The sequence below is a fragment of the Schistocerca nitens genome, chromosome 1 (assembly GCF_023898315.1).
Source record: "Schistocerca nitens isolate TAMUIC-IGC-003100 chromosome 1, iqSchNite1.1, whole genome shotgun sequence".
In the NCBI taxonomy this organism is placed as follows: domain Eukaryota; kingdom Metazoa; phylum Arthropoda; class Insecta; order Orthoptera; family Acrididae; genus Schistocerca; species Schistocerca nitens.
In genome coordinates this window covers 443,132,591-443,149,072 of record NC_064614.1, presented here as the reverse complement: position 1 = coordinate 443,149,072, position 16,482 = coordinate 443,132,591, and the positions used below count along the sequence as shown (strand labels likewise).

General features: G+C 43.4%; 1 protein-coding gene across 1 annotated transcript in view; it reads left to right on the top strand.

Annotated features, from left to right (window-relative positions):
- The window catches only part of LOC126253318 (pyruvate kinase-like), a 147,895-nt gene that overhangs the window by 94,137 nt on the left and 37,276 nt on the right, over window positions 1–16,482 (top strand). Inside the window, exon 7 of the mRNA XM_049954612.1 lies at window positions 5,692–5,937. Coding sequence (XP_049810569.1) covers window positions 5,692–5,937 — 246 coding nt within the window. The remainder of the gene's footprint in view (window positions 1–5,691; window positions 5,938–16,482) is intronic.

Here is a 16,482-nt window from a genome sequence, read left to right as displayed (position 1 = left end):
TAGCACCGAAGTATTATTTACTTTAAACCTATAATTCAGCTTTTGATGGATTTTTCCTCAGATTAAGTTATAACATAGTTATAACATATCGCACTTGAGTGGCATTTGCTAATCGGTCATAAATAAAGCGATTAGATGCGACAGCTTTAGTAATGTAAATACATTATGTTACTTTTATTTATTTTTACCATATGGTGTTTGGATCACCGTTGATAAGTTCAGTTAGCCTTTTCAAATCACCATTACAAGAGAATCAAGATCTTTTCATCGCTGCTACTGAAATAGTTATATACCCTATACTGGACGTCCCAGGAGGAATCGTCAACATTTATGGATATGACATGAGATCTAAAATGCATACCTTGGCCGGCCGGGGTGGCCGAGCTGTTCTAGGCGCTTCAGTCTGGAACGGCGCGACCGCTACGGTCGCAGGTTCGAATCCTGCCACGGGCATGGATGTGTGTGATGTCCGTAGGTTAGTTAGGTTTAAGTAGTTCTAAGTTCTAAGGGACTGATGACCTCAGATGTTAAGTCCCATAGTGCTCAGAGCCATTTGTACCGTTAGATGCATACCTTAAGACCTACGAGCATTGCTTCATCTTCGATAATGTGAAATAAACGTCTTCTACTGCAAGTTATCTGCCTTCCATATTTTGAGAGGTTGTAGTATGGATCAAAACAAGGAAAAAATGTGCAGTGAACATGGTCTCTACAGTGTATACCTTAAGAGACATGAGCACTTGTACATATTCGCTAGTGTGAAACACATCTCTTCTTCTGAACAAGTGCTCACAGCTCTTACGGTATGCACTCTGGAGTCCAAGTTCATAGCAAATTTTTTTTTCTTGTTTTGGTCCTTACTACGTCCTCCCAAAATTTGAAAGTCAAAGAGTTAGTCGTAGAAGAGATTTGTTTCACAGCACCGAAGATGAAGAAGTGCTCATAGCTCTTAGGGTACGCATTTTAGAGCCCTTGTTTACTCTACTTATTTGCTTCCAATGATCGTTCCTATTATATACCTGAATATTGACCGTTAATCCTAGGACACCCTGTGTATTAATAAATTTTTCTTACGATGATAACACGATTCTTAGTTTTTATTACCTTGATACAAACGGGATGGTGACAGGTGGATTTCATGGGAGTTCTATAGTGCGAGTCATTAACTGCGCAGTGATCGGCCTATCAATGGACGGTTGGTGGCGTGCTTTAGTTAGCTGGCATTGCCTTGCACATCTGCGTCAGACATTGCACTGTGCGTGTCTCGCAGCTTGGAGAAGCTCCGACCTCTGGCGTTGCTAGAAGTGTCTCCTATAGACTGTCATTGCTTCGAGCTGTATGTCATGATGGCGACTTCACTCTGAAGCCTAGCAGTGAAGTTCCACACTCGGACAATTCCTCTCTTAATGTTCTGTATAGATTTCAGCGAATGTCTATACATCTGATTGGCCAAATCATGTTATTGTTCTCGCGCATCGAATTATTTAGCAATAACTTTCATATCTGTTGAGCATACCTTTCGTTCCCCAGGCTACAAAGACAACGCACTCGCCAAGGAGCTTTTTCTCAGACAGCCTTTTCCTTTATGACAAGAGGCGTTTTCTCTTTTGCTGCACACGTCTCGAGTCTTAACGTCTTTCTGTCAGCTCGGACTTCGAAAAATCGTTTTTACTTACATTATTTATTCATTTGCTGAGTTAATTAGTTACATGTCCCATAGATCATCTGAACGATTCTTTTATCGAAATAATGTGGAACGAGTCAGTTTACAGCGTAAGCATACAAGATTACTGATTAGTGTTAACGTAAATGAACTTGTTTTTACAAGTAAGCAGTTTTTAAATAAAAATTCGTCCATAGAAAAGATTTTGTGCAGGAGAAATGATTTTTCATTAGACTTTAGACTTGCTTTGCCGCCTGTCAGAATTTTATGATTTTGGGCAAATGATGAAAAATGCTTGTTTCTGTGTATTTAAGTCTTTTCTGAGGCACTGAGAGCCTTAACGTAGGGTATGAAAGTAGGGTTTCCTTCTAGTTTTGTAGATATGACCAAAACAATTCTTCTCAAACAGTGATGAATTATTTATGACGAATTTCATTAGTGAATGTATGTACTGTGAAGCTGTAGTTAAAATACCTATCTCATTTAAGAGGCATCTACAAGATGACTGCGGGTAAACACCACGTATACTTCTTAATGCTCGTTTTTGTACAATCAGTACTTTATTTCTAAGTGATCAGTTACATCAGGAACTGTAAGACATTATTCGGGGCGGGTGGGGGGTGGGAGAGGGAAGACTGTGCAAAGTATGTCTGGAGATTGACTCGTTGGTTTCCAAGATTAGTTACTATTAAAGCGCGAAAGTAGCTGAATTTAATTGTTTGAGCTATTCAGTATTATGCTTCCTACAGTTCCAGTTTTCATCAGCATATACACCAAACAATGTGGAGCATTCTAACCTGTTTATTGACCCCTCTTTTTTGCCACATGGACTGTTGGTATGTCTCTACAAGATTATTATAAATGATTGAAGCGATTTCAGGAATTCCTGAACTACGTTAATTGACACATTGTTACAAAAATCAAGACTCATATAGAAAATCTCAAAAAGTTTTGTATTGTTGCACCCGCACTTCAGATTTCTGCCACAAGAGTGCAACAGTGAGCAGATAGGCAAGATGGCGACAGGCGCTGACAAAGCGTATACTGCGCGTGAAATGCATTCTCATCAGTCTGCCATAACAGTGCAACGGCACTTTATAACGAAGTTCATCAAAGATCCACCAACTGCCAACTCCATTCGGCGATAGTAGGCGCAGTTTAAAGCTTCAGGTTGCCTCTTCAAGGGGACATCAACGGCTCCACTACAGGACACGTGTACCTGGGCGTGTTGGAAAAAATGGTTCAAATGGCTCTGAGCACTATGGGACTCAACATCTTAGGTCATAAGTCCCCTAGAACTTAGAACTACTTAAACCTAACTAACCTAAGGACATCACACACACCCATGCTCGAGGCAGGATTCGAACCTGCGACCGTAGCAGTCCCGCGGTTCCGGACTGCAGCGCCAGAACCGCTAGACCACCGCGGCCGGCGCGTGTTGGAAAATTGGCTCATGCCACAAATGGAGACCGACAGTGTGGACTTCATTTACCACGAGGATAGTGGTCCTCCCCACTTCCATCACGCGTTTCGTGAATTCTTAAACAGGAAATTGAGAAACCGGCGTATCGGTCGTCATGGGGTAGATGATCAGCTATTCATGTCATGGCCTCCACACTCTCCAGACCTAGCTCCACGTGATTTTTTTTTTTGTGTGGGGTTCCATGAAAGATATAGTGTTTGTGCTTCCTCTATCAATAAACCTACACGAACTGCGAGCTCGCATCAATAATGCTTTTGAGTAGATTGGTATAGTCATGCAGAGCCGAACTTGGGAAGAACTTCATTATCGACTTGAGATCTGCAGAATCTGTAAGGTATATCTTACAGAGCATTTGAAATATGTAAAAAAAAATCAGTTTTTCTGTGTGTGGGCAAAGCCCTGTGACAAGATGTCAGATAATATAGCTACAGCAAATGTATGAAATCGCTTCAATCATTTATAATAACCTTTTAGCTGTCGTGCGGAACTGCAAGTAATGTGTTTTCTCAAAACTCAGAGAAAGTCCATTTTCAGAGAACCGCCTCGTATTTCTCTGAAAAAGTCATTAATAATCTCTTCTGTGGCTTTCTCTCTAATTGTATTTACTATAACACTAATATCTTCTGCAAAAAGTATCAAATCTGTTTATTGCAATGTCATTCACATGGGTAAGGGATGGGAGTGGACCCAAAATTGATGCTTGTGGGGATAACGTTTGCTTTTGCTGTACCCCAGTAATATGCGCTTGGTCCATGTCCAGTCACTGCTCGGGTGTATAACATGCAGTAAATGTTCTAGGAGGGGAGAGGCGTCTTTATGGGCCTGTGGCTCCATGTTCAGATTAGATTAGATTAGTTTTTCGTTCTATAGATCCGTGCTGAGGAGATCCTCGTGGATGTGGAACATGCCAACTTTCCTTTTTTATTTTTTTTAAAGCTGAAACAACAATACTAATAGTATGAATATATACAATACATCATTTGTTTCTATTAAAAAATTCGTCAATGGAGTAGAAGGAGTTGGCCACTAAGTAAGTCTTTCAGGCTCCTTTTAAACTGATCTTTATTTGTAACTAAATTTTTTATGTTTGCTGCCAAATTATTGAAGATGAGTGTTCCTGAGTTGTGGACCCCTCTTTGAACTAAAGTAAGTGCTTTTAAGTCCTTGTGCAGATCATTTTTGTTCCTGGTATTGTATGTATGGACTGAGCTGTTTGTTGGAAAAAGAGATATGTTATTTAGGACAAATTTCATCAAGGAATAAATATACTGAGAGGCAGTAGTTAGTATACCCAGTTCTTTGAAGAGGTTTCTACAAGACGTCCGTGGATTTACTCCACAAATAGTATGTATTACACGCTTTTGGTCTCTGAAAACTTTTGTTTGACTTGAAGAGTTACCCCAAAATATTACACCATATGACATTATGGTATAAAAGTAGGCAAAGTATGCAAGCTTTTTCATTTTTATGTCGCCTATGTCTGCTAACACACGAATTGCAAATACAGATTTGTTAAGGCGTTTCTGCAGTTCTGTGGTGTGCTCCTCCCAACTGAATTTATTATCAAGTTGTAATCTCAGGAATTTAAGACTGACAACCTCTTCTATCTCCTCTTCTTCATACTTTATGGATATGCTGGGTGTGAACCTCTTACAGGTTCTGAATTTGCATTTAGTGAGTCTTTTCGAAGTTTAATGTCAGTGGTGGTGGTGGTTGTTGGGATGTGTAAGGGGGACTAAACAGCGAAGGTCATCAGTCCCTAATGTCAGTGAGTTGGCTTTAAACCATTTATTAATATCCATGAAAATATCATTAGCAGATATTTGTAGAACTACTCTCGACATACTATTCTTTGCAATACTTGTGTCACCTACAAACAAAACGAACTCTGCTTCTGGCAGTGTAACTGATGATAGATCATTAATGAACACAAGAAAAAGCAATGGCCCTAAGATGGATCCTTGTGGGACACCACATGTAATTTCTCCCCATTCTGATGATGACTGATGACTTAATTCACTAGTCTCTTGCACTGACACCCTTTGTTTTCTGTTAGCGAGATATGACTTGAACCATTTTGCAACACTGCCCGTGACACCATAGAATTCTAATTTATTTAAAAGGATGTTGTGGTTCACACAATCAAATGCCTTTGACAAATCACAGAAAATACTTGCTGCTTGTAATTTGTTATTTAATGAATTAAGTACATTTTCACTGTATGTGTAAATAGCCTTCTCGATATCAGAACCCTTCAGAAATCCAAACTGTGTCTTTGATAATATGTTATTTGTGGTCAGGCCAAGTCCTTGCGGTTTAGGTGCCAAGAGGCTGGCTCCTCTGCACCTCCCACCCACATATGTATGGGGTCAACTGGACATCGTCTGGACGATAGATTATATCTTTATACGAAGTCTCAAGATCTATAGTAGGTAGTAATTCCGTTGGGCCATACCATTTTATCCTCCATTTTGAGGTCGCGTACATAGTTTGCAGCCATGATTCTCGAGGCAGGTTGTAGAGCGTGCTGGTGATGTGCGGGCAGGTGGCGCGGCAGAGCAACATGTGGCGCGCGGTGATACCGCTGCACTACTGCTCGTCGCCGCTGGAGGACTGGCTGCAGGACACGGACCTGCGCTTCCAGTTCGGCATCAGCTTCGCCAAGGCCCGTGGCCTGGTGAGGCGCGCCGACGCCATGGTGCTGGTGAGCGGCTGGCGGTCGGGCTCGGGGCACACCAACACCGTGCGCGTCGTGTACGCCAGCGGCTCGGGCGAGGAGCCGCCCGTGGAGGCGGAGTCCAGCAGCGACAGCGAAGGGGAGGCGGAGCCGGCGGCGGCGGAGGAGGAGGCGGAGGCGGAGGGCGAGGGGGAGGCCGCCGAGGAGGCCGCGCCCGAGTAGCGCCTGTCACGCTCTGTCAGCTCAAGCAAATAAAGCGCACCAGCCTCAACCTACAGTTCGCTGGCGAGTAGTAACGCCTCTTCTGTAAGACTGCACTGGCTGTCTTCAGTCCAAAAATGGTCAACTTAGTCAATACAGGGTTCCTCGCGAAGGCGAAACTGTATACGATATCGGTTGCCCGAATCTCAGTCTGTTTTCGTTCATGATAAAGTTTGCTATCGGAGCTATCCAAACAAATCCCATGAGAGCGAAAAATAAAAATCTGGCTCTATGTCCCAGTACGCTATAATGGAATTTAGTCGAATTAAATCACACTGGAATTAGATCAGGATCTGAGTAGTAGTCGAATTTTACTATTTGGGAAGCAAAATAACTGACGATGGCCGAAATAGACAGGATATACACTGAGGAGACAAAAGTCATGCGATAGCGATATGCGCACATACAGATGGCGGTAGTATCGCGTATCACGTACACAAGGGTATAAAACGGCAGTGCATTCACCGAGCTGTCATTTATATTCAGATGATACATGTGAGAAGGGTTCAGACGTCATTATGGCCTCACGACGGGAATCAACAGACCTTGCACGCTGAATGGCAGTTGGAGCTAGACGCACAGGACATTCCATTTCGGAGCTCGGGAGCTAGACGCACAGGACATTCCATTTCGGAGCTCGTTAGGAAATTCTGTATTCCGAGATCCACAGTGTCAAGAGTGTGCCAAGAATACCAAATTTCAGACATTACGTCTCACCACGGACAACGCAGCGGCTGACGCCCTTCACTTAACGACCGACATAGTGGCCTTGGCGTAAAATTGAAGTTGCTAACAGACAAGCAACACCGCGTGAAATAACCGCAGAAATATACGTGAGGTGTACGAAGAACGTATCCTTAAGGAAACTGGCGAAATTTGGCGTTAATGGGCTATAACAGCCGACGACCGAAGCGAGTATCTTTGTTATCAGCATGACATCGCCTGCAGCGCCCCTCCTGAGCTCGTGACAATATCGGTAGGACCCTAGACGACCGGAAAACCGTGCCCTAGTCAGATGAGTCCCGATTTCAGCTGGCAAGAGCTGATGGTATGGCTCGAGGGTGGCGCAGACCCCATGAAGCTATGGACCCCTGTTGTCCTCAAGGCTACTGTAGTAGTTTCATAATGGTGTATTTACATGAAATGGACTGCATCCTCTGGTCCAAATGAACCGATCCTTGACTGGAAATGGTTATGATCGGCTACTTGGAGACCATCTGCAGCCATTCATGGACTTCATGTACCCAAACAACAATGGAATTCTTATAGATGTCAATGGGCCTTATCAGAATTTTTCGCGATCGGTTTGAATAACATTCCGGACAATTCGAACGAATTATTATGCCACCCGGATCGCCCGGCATGAATTCCATCGAACATTTATGGGATGTAATCGTTAAGTCAGTGCGTACACAAAATCCTGTACCGGCAACCCTTTCGCAATCATGGACGGCTATAGAGGCAGCGTGGCTCATTAGTAATGCAGGGGACTTTCAATGACTTGTTGCGTCCGTGCCACGTCGAGTTGCTGGTAGCTGCGCAAAAGGAGGTATCCCGCGACTTTTGTGCCCTCAGTGTAAAATGCAGGCTGGATATAACAAGAAATATGTTTCTGAAAAGAGGAATTTGTTAACATCTAATACAAATTTGTCAGAAAGTCTTTTCTGAAAATATTTACGTGGCGTATAATCAGGTATGAAAGTGGAACATACACGACAAACAGTTCAGAAAAAAGAAGAATAGAAACTTTTGAAAATTGGTGCTACAGAAGAATCTTAACGATTAGGTGGGTAGGTATAGTAACTAAGGAGGAAGTACTGAATCTTATTAGGGAAAACGCAAATTAATGGCACAAGGTGACTATGAAACGGGATAGTTTGATAGAACACGTTTTGAGACGTCAGGATATCATCAATCTAATGTTGGAAGGAAGTTTGGAGGGTAAAAATTGTAGATGAAGGCCAAGAGACGAATACAGTTAGCAGATTCAGAAGGATATAGGTCTCAGTACTTATTCGGAGATGATGAAGCCTACACAGGATAAACTGTCGTGGACAGCTGCATCAAATCAGTCTTCGGACCGAAGACCACCACATCAACAACATCTCTACAACTATGTGTGGTGGTTGCGTACAACATGAAGTCTGACCTGCTATCCTGAATAACGAAATGGACACAAGTGTACGTAATTTCGCACCACAGCATTCTTCAACTATAACTCGGTTGTTTTGTACCCGTTACTAAGAGCACAGTAAAAGTCCAGAAACTTTTGTACTAAATCGAACTCCATATTTCAGCCCTTACAACATATTCAGGTACGCTATCGTAACTTCAAAGCAGCCAGTTGTAACACTCTTAGCGCATAAACAATCTGCCATTCATTCACCTGTCTATAGAGCCTGCTCAACTCCACTTAATTTTCTATACAGTCACAATTATATCTTTCAGTCAAATCTGTTCTCTGCTCTATTCGTTTGCGTTTCTGTCTCTCCCAGTAATTCCCATCATGCATCTCTCTACTGATAGCTGAGCAACTCTCAGTTTTTCAGTGGGGCGCATCAAAAGCCCTTGTTTCATAAACAAAACCGATAACACACAGATCGCAAGCTCTCCGCACTCAGTACATCAGAAATAGAATTATGAAATATACAGAGTGTACTAAAAAGATGTATACACATTAACTACTTGTAACTTCGAAATTAATAGACCGAAAAGGTTCATTGTCGGTGGAAGCATAGCTTAAAGTTCAAGTTAAGAAGGCTGTATAGCTTTTTTCCTTCTCTTCCTCTTCCTACTATCGAAATCCAGTCCCCCATGTCTATTAAATCTTCCTCTCCCTTAGTTATTTGAATGATTTCTTTTATCTCATCATACATTTCTTCAATCTCTTTCTCATCTGCAGAGCGAGTTCGCGTATAAACTTGTACTACTGTCGTCGGTGCGGGCTTTGTGTCTATCTTGGCTACAATAATGGGTTCACTATGCTGTTCATAGTAGCTTATCTGTATTCGTATTTTTTATTCATTATGAAACCTACTCTGCCTTACCCGTATTTGATTCTGTGTTTAGAGCCCCGTATTCACTTGACCAGAAGTCCTGTTCCTCCTGCCACTGAACTTCACAAATTCCCATTGTATCTAACTTCACGCAATCCTTTTCCGTTTTTAAATTTTCTAACCTTCCTGCCCTACTAAGGGACCTAACGTTCAACGCTCCAAACCGTAGAATGCCAGTTTTTTTTTCTCCTGATGACGACATCTTCCTGAGTAGTCCCCGCCCGGAGATGCGTATAGGGGACTAATTTACTTCCGGAATGTTTTACCCAAGGGGACGCCATCATCATTTAACCACATGTTATGAGGCCAGATCAGCCAATCATCCAGACTCTTGCCCCTGCATCTACTTGAGAAGGCCGCTGTTCCTCTTCAGGGCCAAAAAGTTTGTCTGGCCTCTCAAAAGATACCCCTCCATTTCCCACTGTACTACTTATTAGAGCTTTTTGCCATTCCACAAACATATGGAGCGGGGGAAAAATGATTATTTATATGCCTCTGTGCGTGCTGTAATTAATTTAATCTTATCCACACGACCCCCCATGTGAGCGATATGTAGGAGGTTGAAGTATAATCCTACAGTAAAAGTCAGTTCTTGGAACTTCGTTAGTAGACTTCCTTGGGATGGTTTCCATCTTCACGAGGCTGCCACTTCAGTTCTTTCAACATCTCAGTTACACTCTCCCACGGGTCAAACAAACCAGTGACCATTCGTACTGCCCTGCTCTCTATACGTTCAATAACCCCTGCTAGTTCTGTTTGGTACACGTCATACATATTTGAGTAATGTTCTAGGACGTGTCGCACGAGTAATTTGTAAGCAATTGCCTTTGTAGACGGAATGCATTTCCCAAGTATTCCATCAATAAACCGAAGGTTGCTAAATGCTTTACACACGACTGGGCCTTGCACTTGCACTTCATGTCCCTACGAAGACTTATACGCAAGTATTTGTATGAGTTTACAGTTTCTAACTCTATATCACTAATACATTGACCAAAGGAAGGGATCGGTTGATAATTTAGTATTGGAGGGAAGTGTAGGGGTTAAAAACCGTAGAGGAGGCCAAGGGATGAATACAGTCAGCAGATTCAGATGGATGTACGCTGCAGTAGTTATATGGAGGTGAAGAAGCTTGCACAGGATGGAATAGCACGGAGAGCCGCATCAAACTAGTCTTCGGACTGTAGACCACCCTAACAACAACAAAAATAACAGTAATAAACCCCCTGAACCAATTACGATAATGGGGAGGGACACCATTTTATTGAAAGTAAAACGTTTCGTTTCCATACAACTCACCGACAGCAGGTAAAATGGATTCTCAAGCTCCTCTGGGTACACCTTACCTATAATTATGCCGAAAAAGAAGAACGGCCCAATCAAGCCCAGATAAGATAGCCCACACCCAACATTCACTCCCAGTTAATTCACCGCTTTGTCCACAATGACGTATGGACCCGCAGCGACACTGCAGACAAGATCTACTCTAGCACTGAGTTTAAATTACACCTTTTCCGAGTGCACAATCATCTCCGCAAACACTTTTTTGTTGCCCACCATGTCACTGAAGCACTCACACTACTATGCTATGTCAGCCTGCTTAGTTGAGTGGTAACGTGTTTACCATGAGGCGGGACTGGGTTCGATTCCCGGCTGGTTGGAGATTTTTTCCGCTCGTGGGTGTTGTGTTGCCATCATCACCGACGCGCAAGTCGGCCTACGTGGCATCGCCTGAAATAAGACTTGCACTCGGCGGCCGAAATCCCCGGATGGGGCTTCTCGACCATCAACGCCCCCCGATCATTTTTTTTACTCCGATGTACGATCTGGGTCGTCCTCCATCATTTAGCTCTTAAACTTCTTAGTCGTCTAGGTATTTAGCTCTTAAACTTCGCAGTCTTCCAAATGTGCTGAACAATTAAGCGACTCACCTTGATTTATTATCATTTTCCTAGCTTAAGAGTCTGGAAACATCAGAATTCTTTGTTGAGCGAACTACTTGTTCTAACACAGCACGGACGTTCGGTGGACTTGCTGTTCTGACTAAAACGCATTTCGTCATTAATATTTTCGTACATAATCTATCACTTCAAAACTGACTTTCTTTCACCGGCTGTCAGCCTTGCACCAGCCATGCATACCGATGTATCTGAAAACGAAACAAAACAACTCTTATGTGGCTACTATCATGTAACAAAGCAAACCAACGCCTATGCGGCGACTACCAGAACAAAAAATAATAAACTACCAACAATGAGACGTTTCAGTCAATAAATTTTGAAGTTATGGGAAATTAAATACTGTACACATATTTTTGGGACATATTGTATATTCGGCCTAACCACAATAATTCAAAGAGATTTGTACTACCGAGTTTAGTTTTTTTCCTGCCGATACGTTCTTTGTCTTCAACTGCCATAACTATAAAAACTCTCCAACTGCTATGGCTTCATTATTAATTTGTGCTATTTTCTTTGTGTTCTTTATGTATAATGTTAATCTTGCTTTAACTGATTTTCAAACTAGCTCTGTTAAGTTACTCAATAGTTGGTGAAGTTCATTTGCGCTAGAGGCAAACAGTACGATCATCAGAGAGAGAGAAGTGGTTCAGTTACGATTTTCAAACTAGCTCTATTAAGTTCCTCAATAGTTGGTGAAGTTCATTTGCGCTAGAGGCAAACAGTACGATCATCAGAGAGAGGGAAGTGGTTCAGTTACGATTTATTATCATTTTCCTAGCTTAAGGATCTGGAAACACCATCTGACGCTGCCGAGAGTAGTTTTGATTAAAAGGAATATGCTTGCTTGATTCTACCTTCAACTGCAAAATTCTCATTATTTTGACAAAATACACTCCTGGAAATGGAAAAAAGAACACATTGACGCCGGTGTGTCAGACCCACCATACTTGCTCCGGACACTGCGAGAGGGCTGTACAAGCAATGATCACACGCACGGCACAGCGGACACACCAGGAACCGCGGTGTTGGCCGTCGAATGGCGCTAGCTGCGCAGCATTTGTGCACCGCCGCCGTCAGTGTCAGCCAGTTTGCCGTGGCATACGGAGCTCCATCGCAGTCTTTAACACTGCTAGCATGCCGCGACAGCGTGGACGTGAACCGTATGTGCAGTTGACGGACTTTGAGCGAGGGCGTATAGTGGGCATGCGGGAGGCCGGGTGGACGTACCGCCGAACTGCTCAACACGTGGGGCGTGAGGTCTCCACAGTACATCGATGTTGTCGCCAGTGGTCGGCGGAAGGTGCACGTGCCCGTCGACCTGGGACCGGACCGCAGCGACGCACGGATGCACGCCAAGACCGTAGGATCCTACGCAGTGCCGTAGGGGACCGCACCGCCACTTCCCAGCAAATTAGGGACACTGTTGCTCCTGGGGTATCGGCGAGGACCATTCGCAACCGTCTCCATGAAGCTGGGCTACGGTCCCGCACACCGTTAGGCCGTCTTCCGCTCACGCCCCAACATCGTGCAGCCCGCCTCCAGTGGTGTCGCGACAGGCGTGAATGGAGGGACGAATGGAGACGTGTCGTCTTCAGCGATGAGAGTCGCTTCTGCCTTGGTGCCAATGATGGTCGTACGCGTGTTTGGCGCCGTGCAGGTGAGCGCCACAATCAGGACTGCATACGACCGAGGCACACAGGGCCAACACCCGGCATCATGGTGTGGGGAGCTATCTCCTACACTGGCCGTACACCACTGGTGATCGTCGAGGGGACACTGAATAGTGCACGGTACATCCAAACCGTCATCGAACCCATCGTTCTACCATTCCTAGACCGGCAAGGGAACTTGCTGTTCCAACAGGACAATGCACGTCCGCATGTATCCCGTGCCACCCAACGTGCTCTAGAAGGTGTAAGTCAACTACCCTGGCCAGCAAGATCTCCGGATCTGTCCCCCATTGAACATGTTTGGGACTGGATGAAGCGTCGTCTCACGCGGTCTGCACGTCCAGCACGAACGCTGGTCCAACTGAGGCGCCAGGTGGAAATGGCATGGCAAGCCGTTCCACAGGACTACATCCAGCATCTCTACGATCGTCTCCATGGGAGAATAGCAGCCTGCATTGCTGCGAAAGGTGGATATACACTGTACTAGTGCCGACATTGTGCATGCTCTGTTGCCTGTGTCTATGTGCCTGTGGTTCTGTCAGTGTGATCATGTGATGTATCTGACCCCAGGAATGTGTCAATAAAGTTTCCCCTTCCTGGGACAATGAATTCACGGTGTTCTTATTTCAATTTCCAGGAGTGTATAATAGAAGCAGTAGTCTTGATGTATGTGTACTTCAATGTACTCACAACATACTATAATAGCTAAGTCAATGTTGGCCGGCCGCGGTGGCCGTGCGGTTCTAGGTGCTACAGTCCGGAACCGCGGGACTGCTACGGTCGCAGGTTCGAATCCTGCCTCGGGCATGGATGTGTGTGATGTCCTTAGGTTAGTTAGGTTTTAGTAGTTCTAAGTTCTAGGGGACTAATGACCTAAGATGTTAAGTCCCATAGTGCTCAGTGCCATTTGAACCAAATCAATGTTGTTCCAGAATAGATGTATCTTGGGCAAAGCGGTACTTCATACCAAGTGCTGAGTCCTGTAATTTCGTTCATGGTTTATGTGTTACGCTATGCTGAATACACTTCTAAACACATCTATATATATACTGCAGTAATAATGTTCTATTTGGAGTGCACTATGCAAAGGTAAGGCCGAGTAATAATATACACTTACTTTGGCACCCAATAACTAAAGAGAGTGTTGATTATTACCGACGAAAATATTCAATTCAGTCTTATCTTTGTTCTGCAAACACTAAATAGCTTTATCAGCTACTTCGCACTGAAGAAAGATAGGTGCTTAGATGAGTAAAACCAAATTCCTTACTTCACAGTCACCGTAACGAACTTATTTGAGTAGCCTTCTTCACAACTTGTTTCTGTTTGTAATAAAGCAACACGTTAGTCTCTAAGTGATTGAAGTAACAGTAGTTGTGCCAATAAATTTACAATGCTAGCTGTCTACTTGCATCTCAGCAATCCATCCACAGTCCTTGGCGACTACAACACCAGCAAATACGGCCGCTACACAGTCCGTTGCAAGTCATACGCTAAACAAAAATGTCTACTGGTTCTGACTTGGCCTTTCCCCTTGTTCCTGTTTACTCGCATACCTCTCATTTTTTCGGGTTTTTATAGCCATATAGACCATTTCTCGTATCCTATTTTTCCAAGTACACCTGTCTAGCCATATGCCTTCTTGGATTCCTCTTCCTTCCATTACATGTTTTGTCTGTTTCTGTCTTCGTCTATTATAAGGATCTAAATTTGATTTCTTGCCTGTGAAGTAGGTATGGGTTTTTAATTTGATACTTTAACTAAATAAATGAATTTGACCCTGCAATACCTGAGAAATGTAAATTTTCAGTTATCAAATCCATGATTAAGAAAGGCACCTGACTACGAAATCAAGCAATGATTACTGTAAAGTGAGTTTATTATTGTCTTTATCTCTTTGCCTGTAACTATTTACATCTCAGAAGAAAACATATTTAATGATTACTGAAAGCAAAAAGTAATAACGTTGCAAACGTGGATAACGGATCTGGAACAGAAATCAAATTTAACGTCTGTCCGAACACAATATTTACTTCCACGGAGATCAGACTGTTATTGCTGTTGATTAGTACAGAGATGGGTGGGAAATACTACAAAAGGATTTGCGTGTCCATGTATTGCTGGAAATGAAAGCCTATTGAGCTTCTAACTGCAAATAATTCCTCGAAATTAAAATTTCAATTACTGAACGTCTTTATATAAATTTTGCTTCTCCCTGCAGTTCGCTTCCCTGTTGCGGCTGTGGGTCACCATATTTAGAGTCTGCAAGTGGCAGCAGAGGTGGCTGCAAAAACAGTCGCTCTCTCAGCACCAACAGCTGGTCTCTGCCAAAGCTACCTACCTCAGCTGGATGAGAACCTCTCATCACAAATGTGCGACGTCGAAGCAGAAGAGTGGTCTAGAAATAATGTCTAGTAGAGAAGTGACTATCTGCAGAGCGCTTCCGACAGTGAAAACTTTTAGCTCTATGGTTTTTGCGTTGGATAATTTAGACAGGCGCAATAGTGATTCTTGTGAGTGCCAACCAGTAACATATCTTGCAAGACGCTGGCCTTCCTTGTTTAGTGGTGAACCACTTGGAAAACTAGTTATTGTTGAGACTCTGAGAGTGTGTACATTTTATTCTCTCTCTTCATACGTTCGTGCGGTGGTCCATACGGTGATATAACTGTAAGCACACTCGACACTCTCTTGTCCCGCTCCTAGATTGTTTATATGAACCAACAGGAGCTGTCTTTGTGTTCTTTTAGACTTTTATTTACTTTTGCGTCACCCGGTTGGGTTTTGGCATCTCACTCAGTAAAAAGAAGTCCCAACTTTCTGTTCCTGTTAAACTTTCTAAGATGCTATCTCAACAGCCCATGTCTGACGTCCTACTTAGTCCGCCTACAAAAGAAGTTCTTCTCGGTCTCTGGTCATCAGCCGACAAGCACCCTTGCACGTGGCCTGCCAAAAGCAAGCGCTACTGTTCTGCATATTTGTGAAATGAATACTGCATCATCTGAAAGCAGATGCACGCCACCAACTGTGCTGTTGCGGCTTCTCTCCTCTCTCTCCCACTAAACAAAGTACTGCTCCGGCAGCTTTCAGATCTGTCTCAAGTTTCCCTTCACATGGGTCGGCAAGTGGGTGATTCTGCGAATGGTGCAGCTGTATGCTCTCTTAGGATTATAATGCCTCGACACCGTGTCTCCCTCTTACCGGCATTCATCTTGCTTTCCCAGTGGACTTTCGTGCAATCTAGTATATGAAATTAAAATCCAAGTGATTATGTGTCGATTGCTCTGCACCATCATCTACGTCTCTGCTATGTAGAGTAACATACTTTGTATAATTATCCCAAACAATCTAGTTTTATCTTCTACATATTTTTTCTGATTATAAGGAGGAATTAATTTCATTCATAACTGGTTTAGATTCGATTAGTTTTGCTGTAATTTACCTATGATTACCATCTTTTGAGAACTTAATGTAAATAAATATGCACACATTGTTGTGTTTACTTTTGTCAACCCTATGCTGGATTATTTTGGAGGGAGACATATATACGAAAAGCGTTAGCACTTCTAAAGGTATGTAGGTTGCAGTAGTTATGCAAAGGTGATGAGGCTTGCACAAGATAGAATATCATGGACAGCGGGGAACTGTGGTAATCTGCACGGTGTGTCTAACCCCGAGAGCAAAAACTGTTGCAGGACCTTCAGAACTTAC